The sequence below is a fragment of the Rhinopithecus bieti genome, unplaced genomic scaffold (assembly GCF_001698545.2).
Source record: "Rhinopithecus bieti isolate Rb0 unplaced genomic scaffold, ASM169854v2 scaffold_1380, whole genome shotgun sequence".
Lineage (NCBI taxonomy): Eukaryota > Metazoa > Chordata > Mammalia > Primates > Cercopithecidae > Rhinopithecus > Rhinopithecus bieti.
The window spans coordinates 737,125-749,633 of NW_016803492.1; the positions used below are offsets into that span (position 1 = coordinate 737,125).

At 37.9% G+C, this 12,509-nt stretch overlaps 1 protein-coding gene across 1 annotated transcript in view; it reads left to right on the forward strand.

Annotated features, from left to right (window-relative positions):
• The first annotated feature begins 1,008 nt into the window (after positions 1-1,008).
• Positions 1,009-12,509, forward strand: part of PI15 (peptidase inhibitor 15) — a 30,805-nt gene continuing 19,304 nt past the window's right edge. Inside the window, exon 1 of the mRNA XM_017885848.1 lies at positions 1,009-1,751. Coding sequence (XP_017741337.1) covers positions 1,479-1,751 — 273 coding nt within the window. The 5' untranslated portion in view covers positions 1,009-1,478. The remainder of the gene's footprint in view (positions 1,752-12,509) is intronic.

Sequence of the window (12,509 nt, forward strand, 5' to 3'; positions counted from 1 at the left end):
GAAACAGATGTTATCTTGGCTGCTGTCATTTGCCATGAGCTTCTCTATTCACATTTTATACAAGGCAGGTAAAAAATTATACATTTTATATAAGGCAAGTAATTTCTGACTTCATTCTGTAGAGAAAGAAAAAAAGGAAGAGAATTAAAATGAGAGAGAAGAAGAAGAAATATATAGAGTACAGGAATGCAGCCACATGGAAGCAGAGAACACAGCCACTTGAGCATCTAGTATCCTAATATCGTATGCTATAGTTTGGTTACTACTGATTTGCCTGGCATCCCTCTCAAATCATATTTGTGGCCACCCAGATTAACTATGTTAGCTGATCTCTTGATTTAATATCAGCTTGTTCTTTTTAGCTCCCATGTCATTTACTGTCTTAAAAAAAATGTACTGCTTGTTACTCAACCGTCTGTGTTTTCATGAACCCACAGTCTTTTTTTTTTTTTCTTTGTTTCTTCTTTTTTGTATGGGAACCAGGAACTAGAAAGCATAAAATGAGAGAAATTACTCACAGAAAAGGTGGAAGCCCAGAGAAAAAGGGGTTTGTCTTTTATGGCTTGTACTTTTTAAGCTGTGGGTGTGACTCAATTTCCTCACCACCCACATAAAAAGGTTGCCACCCAATCACTGTTTTTTTTCTACCCGAAACCCCTCCCCTTTGATTTTGGCTAAGAGAGACCCTTAGAAAGACTGCCCTTTCTGGACGTTGCAAACTGTGACATATAAAAGCTGTTAGCTGCTCCTGTAGCCAGCAGCATTCAAACTTTGCAGAGCTTTGCTCTCAGAGAGTTTGTAATAAGACACACTCCTCTTACAAGAGTTCATGCTACAACATAGCAAAGAACCTTAAATTTTTGGAAGAACCATATATTCATTTTGGCATTGTGCAGAGGTAAGCTATTTAGCTCAACAAGTTTATATTGCATGCATTGATTTTAAAGTAGCTCACATTTTTTTTAAAGAAATGAGATTGGAGTACTATGACTTTTTGTATGTGTTCTATCACTTGGTGTGTCTGTATGTCTGGCAGACATTTTCAGCACATTCTCTGTTGTTACCTGTGATTCATTTATTCTTCACTCTCAAGGTGAATTTCATTTCTGAAAATTTCCCACTGAAAATAAATATGTAGTAATGCATTTTGTGGTTCAGACATTTGGGACAAATGGTTCACATTCATTTTAGGGTTAGTGGTCATGCTGTTTATTTTTCTCTGCTGTGCAAAGTTCCTCTTAGGGGTCTGCCTCATGACACTACACAAAATGAATAGAGATTCTACTGTAGGTTATCTCCTAAGCTTGAGTTCAACATTTGTTTGGATTTTTGGAGAAAGTCAAATCAAGCAATGCTCCCAAATGATGACTTTGTAAATTCATACCCTCTAGCCCTATTTTTTTTTCATAGACCCTAACTCTACCTTTCTGCTTTAAAGCAAAGTAAACTCGGTGGCCTCTTCTTCTCCACCCCTCAAAATGATAGCAATCTCTGCCGTCAGCAGTGCACTCCTATTCTCCCTTCTCTGTGAAGCAAGTACCGTCGTCCTACTCAATTCCACTGACTCATCCCCGCCAACCAATAATTTCACTGATATTGAAGCAGCTCTGAAAGCACAACTAGATTCGGCGGATATTCCCAAAGCCAGGCGGAAGCGCTACATTTCGCAGAATGACATGATCGCCATTCTTGATTATCATAATCAAGTTCGGGGCAAAGTGTTCCCACCGGCAGCAAATATGGAATATATGGTAAGAAGAATTCTTTTTTTTTTCTTTTTTAAGTTCTGAGGGAGAAAGTTTTGTATTGTACATTAGCAGAATCTCAAACGACCACGAGTGTTTCTATGTCCGGGTATATGGACTTTGTACATATTTTAACCTAAGGTTCTTATGTGCCTAATAATGTTGTGTATTGTTGCATCATAGAATCAGAGAGACAGAGAGGTCCAGAGAGAGAGAGAGAGAGAGAGAGAGAGAGAGAGAGAGAGAGTCTACATAGACTTTCTTCTGTGAGTTCCATAGCTACTGGTGAATTGTATCTTATGTAAGAATCACAGATAAAAAGTGGGGTATGTTGACTGATCAAATTTGGAAGGTCCACTTAAAAGAAAAGTCACATGAACTTTTTCTGTGCTTTCTTTATCTCATAGTCATATTATCAGCTATAACATTTCTTGAAAATACTTCTTTAAATTATAGGTTTCATATTCATGATGTATTCTCTGGGTAGGTGTCTTCCCTTTCTTGGACAAAGCTCTTACTGACGCTAATCTATTTGTATTCTAGAGAACATGCTGACTTTTCTCTCCTTGTGATTTAATGCTTTGCCGTCCAGATAACAGTGAAGCCAGTTCACTTCCACACTGTTCCAACTTGCCGTGAACACATTCTTTGCTCTCTCTTAAAAATAGACAATGTTTAAATCATTTTACTTAAAAAGGAAAAAAAAAGTTAGTATTGAAAGGAAAAAGTCTTGTTAAAGCTTGTATTTGGCTTTGAATTTATGCAAGGTTATGATTTAAAGTCCAGCGTCTTACAAGAGTACAACTTGGAGCCTGTTTAAGGCAATGAAGACCATCAATATGGTATTTCCAAATTGGGATGAGGGGAGGGGGTACCACTAACAGTTTTATATGTGCTGAATTAAAATTTGGGATTTTTATCATATTCTAGATTTACTTGTTTTATATAAATACGTTTCATATTAAAAAGTTTGGCTAGTTGCAGATGCCAATGTCACAGGAAAACTAAAGACTTGCTAAATGATGTAAGAGAGTCATAGTTCATAGAATTACAATTTAGACTCCATAAAAATGCATTTTCCTAGAATTAATAAAGAAAGAGAAGATGTAATCAGTCCTGGTGTGATAGTATAGTCTCATAATTGAGAATATGGGCTATGTAATCTAAATGCTTGGGTTTGAATCCTAGTCCTGAAGTATATGCTGAATGAACTCATTACCACACTGTTTCATTTTCATCATCTCTAATATGAAGATAAAGGTGGTATCTGCCACATAGCGTTGTTGTGATAAGTGTATGAGTTGGGGAGTAATCAGACCAGAGCCTGTCACTAACTCGATGTTCAACAAACACTAGTTTTGATGGTTTCTTTGAACTTCTTGTAAAAGGTGCCCAGTGAAAACTCATTCGAGATCTAAAGACAAAAAGTTACCCGTTCAGAAGAGATGTTTTAGAAGGTGATGTAAATATGTAAAAGTAGAGGAACAAATACGTTTTTAAAATCACTAAAATGATGAAATAAATATGCCTAAGATACCATGCAAGCTCAGAAAGGTGTAATATCCCAACTATGAGTTTAGAGAATTTGTAGCAATCACATGACTCTAAAGTGAGAACCAAGACTACCCAGCCAGCTTTGAAGGCAAGCTCATCTGGGTTCAAATCCTAACTGTGCTGCTTACTTTGTGGTCTTGCACAAGTTATTTAATGTGTCTAACACCCAATTTATTTATCTGTAAAATGAGAATAACAGTACATGTAATAACCAATCAAAGAATGCAATTCACTATTTTTATCATATTGAGGTCAGAGGGTTCACCATGAGGAAAGGCATAGTTAGGTAAACACAGTATAAGTAGGTTGAAAAAAGCCACATTTTTTTCTAGCTCAATTTTCCCTCACTTATCAAGAATTAATTCATTCCACATGCATTTATTTAATTGCTTCCGTATGCCAATGACTTGACTAATTGTTTCCATAGATGATCTCATCTGATAGTTCACATTCTCCATGTGAGGTTAACATTGTGATCTTCATTTTACAAATGAAATCACTAAGACCCAGAGATGCTAACGACTAGGCCAAGGTGGTAAGGATAATGAATGGCACTGCTGGAATTAGAATTTAGGTCTGTGTACTTTCAAAGCCCATGCTTCTATTGGGGAGCATCTTCTCATTTGCTGCATTGAGGAAATGCCCCATGGTGGGAACCCTGAAGATGTCAAGGTATCTTTCTTTCCTTCTTTAAAATGCCAGATGAAGTCCTATAATATTCATACTCTATTTATTATTCCATTCTTCTTATTATTTATTTTGTAAGAACTAGTTCCAATGCTGATTACATAGTAGATGCTTTGTAAATCCTCATTAATTCGGTAAGAGTAATGAGAACAGTAAGTGCTAGAAATTAAAATAGGGTTTGTTTCAAATACTCATGTAAATACTGTGCCTACATTTCATTCACACCTGTATTTGTTAATTTAATGTTTATTAAATATTTAATATTCGTTGAGCATTGACTATATGTTAGGCTACATAATTGGGGATACATTCACGAGTAAAATAGACATCTTTGGCTCCCTGGGGGGTGGGGGGAAATCAGACAATAAGCCAGGTAAATAAATAAGTTACATAGGATGTAAGATGATGAGGTTATGAAGAAAAATAAAGTGGTTTGTGGTGAGGGTTTGATTTTTAATAAGTGGTCAAGGAGGAGCTCACTGAAAGGGCCTGGAGGCAGGCGAGGGAGTGAGCCACTCTCAAAGATGAGGGAAGAGAGACAGAGTGAGGAGTCTTGGACAAAGGCCTGGAGGTGGGAGAACATCCATCAGTTCAGTTAGGAAAATGTGCTTAATTGAGTGAAATCATAAGTTAGAAGGACTCTTTGAGTAAATTGATCACTGGAAAGAGTTCATCTAAATCCCCCATGAAGACCCAAAGGAACTTGGAGGGAAGTACAGTATAGTAGGTAGCTTGGAGATTGAAGCAGGGACTGTAAGTGACTTGAATTCTCTAGGCTAGATAGAAAATGCAGATCTTAGTTTGACACTATTTCCTTTAGTTATACTTGTTCAACATTGATTTGGATTGTGAGCATGTGAAAGATAGTAGAGTTCCTAACCTGTTCTATGTACCTCAGAAACTTAGGACACCCCTCACTTGATATTTCACAAATATATGTGCTCTGATCACCAGCCATGTGTTGGCAAATTCTCCTCAGTGAGTGATATCACCCGAGGGAACTTAATAAAAGATGGTCTTTGGCTCAGGGCTTTGAATTGCACCAGCCTGGTTTGTAATTCCTTTCACCTACAACTCTTTGAACCTTTTGCCACTCCATTTTCTCTCCCTCTAAAGTCTCTTCCTTAGTTTATTCCTTTATTTATAATACTACCCTTCAAGCTTTTGATGTCAGAATGCTTCTAATATCCATGACCATAGATGATTTCTCCTAGTTTTGAGCTGGGGTAGCCCTTCCTGTCTACTTTCATCATGTCTTGCTCTCATGAAGTGACTTACCGTTACTTTGTGTATTTCTTGCAAACTTTAATTTTGAGCTTTCTGGGTGCTGTGTCTATATTTATTCATTTTTGTATCTGTGTTTTCTTGGGCAATTTATTGTGTATAGAAAGTGATCAACCATTATCTGTTGAATTTAGTTGAAATCCTTGTGAATTGTTATATGTTTATAATTAGCATCAATTTTGATATTATAAATGCTTTAATAGAGTTTTTCTCATCACTTATAATATATTTGATTCCACACCTGAATTAAAACTTTTCTTAAATTCTAAAACAAAACATATAGATAGAACTTAAAATTTGCAAGTAAAACTTTTTAACTCTTGGCTTCTGTTCTACAATTAGTTTATTGACTAATTTCCAGAGCTCCTTGGACACCAGCTGTTTTTTATTCTTCCTGAGGGTAGCTTAAACCATGACTCTAAACCGCAAACCACACTAGTTTCTTAGAATAAGAATTATCTCCAAAAGAATAAAATTGCAAGACCCACATGTAGAGTAAAATTTGTAGGATGTTCTCTGAATTCAAGTCAATTGAATAAATTAATTTGAAAAACTTTGAGGTCCCTCCATGAGAGAAAGAGATCCAAAGAAAACCAAAATTTTTGTCTTTAGAGTCTAAACAATGCGATAAAAACAAAACAAATGGAAAAAAAAATCCACTAAGGATATAATTCAGTATAATATACTGCTGTATAAGACTGATGAAATAAAAGAGGTACAGACAAATACTATGGAGGAGTTGAAGAAGGGAGCGATAATCTCTAGTTGGCAGATCATGAAAGGCTCCTTGGAGGAGGGGCATGTGAAATAGATGCCCAGGAAGGGTCAGGGTTGGCTGATACAGCAGGCAAAGCAATGCATGAACAAAATCTCCAGCAGAGAAAAACCATGACACTTGAGCTGTATTTTTGAGAAGTTTGAGAAAAGGTTGAAGATTCCTTACTCCAAAGGCAATTAGGAAGACTGTGAAGGTTTTAGAGAAGGATTAGGGATGCATTTTAGAAAGATGATCCTGGCAGTTGATGGAGCTGATATTGGCAGTGAAAGTGACCAGAGAGGTGATGACTCCTGAGTAAGCAATGCCAATCCTTCAGCCAAAGGTAAGGAAGAACCACACAGCTGCACCAACATAAAGCGGCAGACATATGTGACTTACCATTACTTTGTGTATTTCTTGCAAACTTTAATTTTGAGCTTTCCGGGTGCTGTGTCTATATTTATTCATTTTTGAATAATATGAACATAAAGAGACAACTCCCTGAAGTGTCATGGGTGAGATGGCAGCCTTCACAGATGGTATGGAGTGGTGGAAAGGCAGATGAGGGGCAATGTGAATATAATGATGGAAATGAACTGATCACTTTAAAACTGAAAAAAAAAATACGTAATGTAATTTTAAGAAGCCAAAATAACTATATTGATAATACAGTATCTATTTTATTTATTTGGTGCCCACAAATATTATTTGCAGAGCTATAGATATAAGGTTTCCTACAGTGTTTTGGAAAAAAGAAAAATACTGGATACCAAATCAGAGCAGGTAGTAAAGTTACAGAAAGCATGACTTAAATGAATGAATGGAGAACATATTAATCCATGTTTGAAAAGAGTCCGTGAACTATTTGCCTAGGATGATAATTTATGACTCGGGAATAAAGAAAAATGCTGATTTTGTTTATTTGGGCTTCATGTGGAAGAGAATGTGGATAAGGTAAACTACTTTTTGTTTTTCTTTCTTCAGTAGTTGAACACTTGTAGTGTCTATCTTTATATATACATGTATATATCTATTTTTTAACAAAGCCATATACTGTCCCACATGGCACACTTCCTGTCATTTGGGAAGGATAACTCAATTTTCTTGCTGTAAACATGAGAATTTTAATGCGTATAATGTAAACTTCTCCAATGCATGCTTTCATGACCACTAGAAGGCCTCCTGAGAGCCTCTGCCAGCAGGCAATGTACTGAGAACAATTGCTGGCAGGAGGCATTTCTCCAGCACATTCAGAACTCTGCATTCCTGCTCTCCTGGATGCAAAACCTTTTCAATGTCTTGGCTTCAGAAAGAGACTGGGCACATTTTGTAGGAATTTTCTTCCAAGGTGCATGTTGCTTAGTATCACTTGGATATGCCTGAAGAAGGTAGTAGTAACCTTAAAGGTTCTTTCCTTTTGTTCTGCTCTCTCCATAGGGAGCCAGCTGCTGAAGGTAAGAACATTTTGTTTGTCACCATTTTCAATATAGACTCTAAAACATGCAAATGTAAAAGTAGTAACAGGATGTGATTTGAAACCTCAGCATCAGGAGGCAGGCAGAAAAGTTGTGAATCACATAGGTGGTGACTGTCCTTCCCAATATTGGACCCAGTTTTTTGGTGGAAAATGATATTTGACCAAATGCAACAGTGTAGAAAAATAATTTTACTGTGTTTCTCCTGAATGTTTATAGAGCCTAGCATCATGTCGGCTCCACAGAGAGTATGCAGTAACTACTCAGTAACTATTTGTGGAACAATTAAATGAGGTCCTTTAAGTTTTTCTTGTTAGAGTGTAACTGTGGTGCTCTGGGGGGCAAGAGTTGTACAACATTCAATCACTCACTCCATAATTTTTACTCATGTGTCTGGCACTGTGTGCTGAAGGAGTCAGTGGGGAGCAAAGGGACTCTCTTTGGGAGGAAGTACTGTGAACAGACAAGTCAGGTGCAAGGCAGCATGCTAAATGCTGAACTAGGATAGATACAGGTTGCTTTGGAATCCCATGGGAAGACCTAGTTCAGATGTGGAGTGGGAGTAAGAAGGTAGGGAAGGCTTCCAGAAGGAATGATTTTAAATAGGAAATATACAAAATTAAATAAAGTTATACAGGCATGAGTTAAGGAAAGAGGGATCTGTAGTGGGTATAGGAGGATGTTCTAAGAGGGTATGTAGTACACTGGAGACATGGATAAAAACTCAGTGAGGCTTGGATTAGTGTAGAGAAGAAAGACTGATGTTTGATGAGGTTGAGGAAGGCACACAGAAATTTGTTTGAATTTCATTTTAAGATCCAGGGTAATCATTGAAGGTTTTAAGCAGGGAAGTTATATAATCAAAGAAGTGAAGAAAAGATGCAGTCAAGAGGCTGTTAGGATAGTCTAGGTAGCCTCCGCTACATTTAAGGCAATAAGGATATTTAAAAAAAACATAAATTAGAGCCGCAAAATATGTAAGGTACAAGTCCATAGGAGTAAGTGGTTTACATGATGAAATAGAATGAGGATTTATATGATGAGGTAGCCAAGGAGGACGCCTCCATTTTTTGACAAAGACAATTAAGTTCCTCTGAGTTAGAGAACACAAAATAAAGAGCAGAATTCTGGAAGCCATTAGTGGCTGCAGGTTTATTACCCAGGATACACACCTTTGGAGGTTGAAAAAAGTAGCTAGTGTGGGGGAAGGAGCATTCTGCTACTAAAGAATTTTGGATGGGTATATCCTTTGGTAGTCAAAATGAATCACTTTGTATAATAGAGGTTGGGTAGTGTCATGGAGACAGCATAGATGCATTATTTTATACCTGGGAATCTACTCAACAAATATGCAAGAAAATACCCCTTCTGTTTTTTAAATGGTGTCATGAATTTAGTATTTATGAAAACCGTTTACCCTTAAATAGCTATGAACTTGAGGTATTTGCTTCTCTATAAGAATTTCTGAAAAATACTATGAAGTGGGCACAGAAGATATAAACTAACAGTTTAAAATGGTCAAGAAAGATGTTTGGCATAAAATGCAACCTAGACTGAGGCTTGGAGGGATGGGATTTGAATTCTTCCAGTCTATGTTATCCATAGCATCTGAAATCAGGTGCCAATCATTTTCTTGACACACATATGGAAGAATGCCCAACAAGTTGTGTTTTAGACTAAACTTTTCATAAAATCTCTTAAAATTTCACATCACATACTCCAAACTGAAGTAGTCCAAAAATGTTACTTAAGGACACAATATTGTTTTCTAGTAAAAAGTTCATCGAATTCACTTTTCATAATTTAGTTAACTATGAACATTCTATCAAATCTGTCTCTCTGCATTCCAGAGAGATCATGTTTTCAGCAGGCCGTAGGTAGGCGGAAAGGCATTTGAATCCTTCTGACCACTTAAGTGGGCAATGGCAAGATATGAGGTTTGCAAGATTATCACAGGAGAGCTCAACAATCTAGAAATTAGTTATTAAAATATAATATTGAGTTGGTGAAAACAAACACATGTATAAATCTCCTGTCTTATAATTTTAATATTAAATGATAGCTGGTGAGTATTATATTTCCCTGGAGAGTGGGATGATTGTTAGACTCTATCAACAGTGGTGTTAAAATTTAAAGATAAAACATATATTAAAGAAGGATCTAAGGAGGTGAATTAATGTGTTTTAAAACATCTAAAATGTTCTCTAATTTTCAGCTTCTTTTACCTGTAAGCAAGCTCCTTAGAATCTCCTTACAATTCTGTTTCTGATTATTTAGTTGCTTCAGGGTTTATCCATTTTCACTTTAGCTGATTGGCTGCTTAGTTGAGATTAATTCTTAATGTCTCTTAAACTTCAGACTGCCAGATAATGTGATCAAAAGTGCACCTCACTGCTTTTCATTTTAGGTGACCGACTCTACCACCATTCCCAAATCTCCAACAATAATAATAGCTACCATTAAATATACCTTTGCCCTGCTAGAGCTATGCTAAATACGCTTCAGTCACTGTCTCACCTAACCCTCTCAAGTCTTGCGAGACGAGAAAATTTTCCTCCTTTGGAGATAGAGAATCTTAAGTTTGGAGAGCATAAGTAACTTCCCCAAGGTCATAGAGCAAGTAAGTAAAAATGTTAAGAACACAATTCTATCTGACAAGCGCATGCTTTCAATCAGGGGTCTCCCCAATTCCCAGGCTGCAGACCAGTGCCCATCTGTGGCCTGTTAAGAACTGGGCTACACAGCAGCAGATGAGTGAGCATTGCTGCCTGAGCTCCACCTCCTGTCAGATCAGTAGCAGGATTAGATTTTCATAGGAGTGCCAACCCTATTGTGAACTGTGCATGAGAAGGATCCAGGTTGTGTACTTCTTATCAGAATCTAATGCTCTAAAGCCTGATGATCTGAGATGGAGCTGTTTCTTCCCAAGATCATCCTTCCCCGCATTCCTCTCTGGAAGAATTTTCTTCCACAAAATTGGTCCCTTGTGCCAAAAACGTTGGGGAGCACTGCTTTAAATAGCAATATAAAGTACCTGTTCCTCTTCCCATGTTCATCTCTCCTATTTCTGAGCCCTTTGGATAGAGAATTTCTCTATAGGCATTTCATCTGAGGGCATTGCTGAATATTAGGAAGAATTTCTTCTTGTGGAATCAAATATTTCTCTTTGTACTATATATACCCTTGGAAATCTCACAGGCCAGAAAATCTCACAGGCCAGAGCATACAGTCTCAGAATGGATATTAAGAACTGGGCTACACAGCAGTTCTCAGGGAAGAGAACCTCTATGTCATAGATTCTTGACTCAGTGGATCCTGTCACCAAACCCCTTCTTAGCCTCAAGACCCTTTGTATTAAACACCTACACACACAATCCTTTCCATTCAGATGTTGCCAATATAAGCTGTCAGGGGAGGCTACACAAAGACAGTGGATTTCTGAAGATCCTGGAAAAGGTAAGAAGTTTATAATTAAGGAAATGGAAAGTCAAGGCACTCCCCACCTGCCTCTTACTCTACATATGCACAAATGAATAGTGACAGTGAGATCATCTTGGGACCTGGAAGCCATGCAGCCCTGAGCAAGGAATTCCCATCACGGGTTGCACTTTCTGGTTGGGTTACAACATGTATGTTCTTCTGACTGTGAGATGTCTAGAATTTATGTGACAAATTACTCTCCAATTGCTCTACTTTTGTGGAGGTATCCTAAAGCTAACTTGGTAGACTCAGTGGGCACGTTCTCCTGATGATTCACATTCTTATGAACTAAGTTGCTTGTAGGTCAAATAAATGTGTGTTTTAAATGCAGATGATGTTATTATAATGGAAAGGGATTCATTGTTTCTCATCTTTGTTTCATTTATATTCACTGCTGCTGTAAACTCATCCAGTCTTACTGAGTGAAATACCACTTACGTGCTGATGATATTTCAAATTGTATTTAGAGACCTCTCAGTTGAATTTCAGACTAATTTATTCACCTATGTACTTTTCCAAAATTGAGCTCCAGATATTCAGTGATGGTGGTGATCAGTGGTTATAGTCCAGATATCCAGTATTTTGAAGGTAGGGTCAACAAGATTTGCTCGCTGAGGCCGGGCGCGGTGGCTCAAGCCTGTAATCCCAGCACTTTGGGAGGCCCAGACGGGCGGATCACGAGGTCAGGAGATCGAGACCATCCTGGCTAATACGGTAAAACACCGTCTCTACTAAAAAATACAAAAAATTAGCCGGGCGAGGTGGCGGGCGCCTGTAGTCCCAGCTACTCGGGAGGCTGAGGCAGGAGAATGGCGTGAACCCGGGAGGCGGAGCTTGCAGTGAACTGAGATCCGGCCACTGCACCCCAGCATGGGCGACAGAGCGAGACTCCGTCTCAAAAAAAAAAAAAAAAAAAATCATTTTTGTGGCCGGGTGCGGTGGCTCATGCCTGTAATCCCAGCACTTTGGGAGGCCAAGGCAGGTGGATCACTAGGTCAAGAGATCGAGACCACCCTGGCCAACATGATGAAACCCTGTCTCTACTAAAAATACAAAACCTAGCCGGCGTGGTGGCGCACGCCTGTAGTCCCAGCTACTCCGAGGATGAGGCAGGAGAATTGCTTGAACCAGAGAGGTGGAGGTTGTAGTGAGCCGAGATCGAGCCACTGCACTCCAGCCTGGCAACAGAGCGAGACTCCGTATCAAAAAAAAAAACTCATTTTTTTCTTATTGACAGTAATGATATTGACAGTATCACTGTTTTTGTGATTATGTTTATGTTTGAAGGTTTTTTATAAGATTCTAATACAATTATTTCTTCAACAGAAAAAACATCAAAAGCCCTAGTTGATACTGAAAGTGTCCCACCTTCCAATTACGATGACAACCTAGAATGAGAATTCCCACATTATGTACTACACTGGAAACAGACCAAGATTTGACACTTAATAAATTTTATGAAGACATTTTCACTAAAGTGAAATACTAAGGAATTTATTTAAAATGGAACTAAACTGATTTTATAAA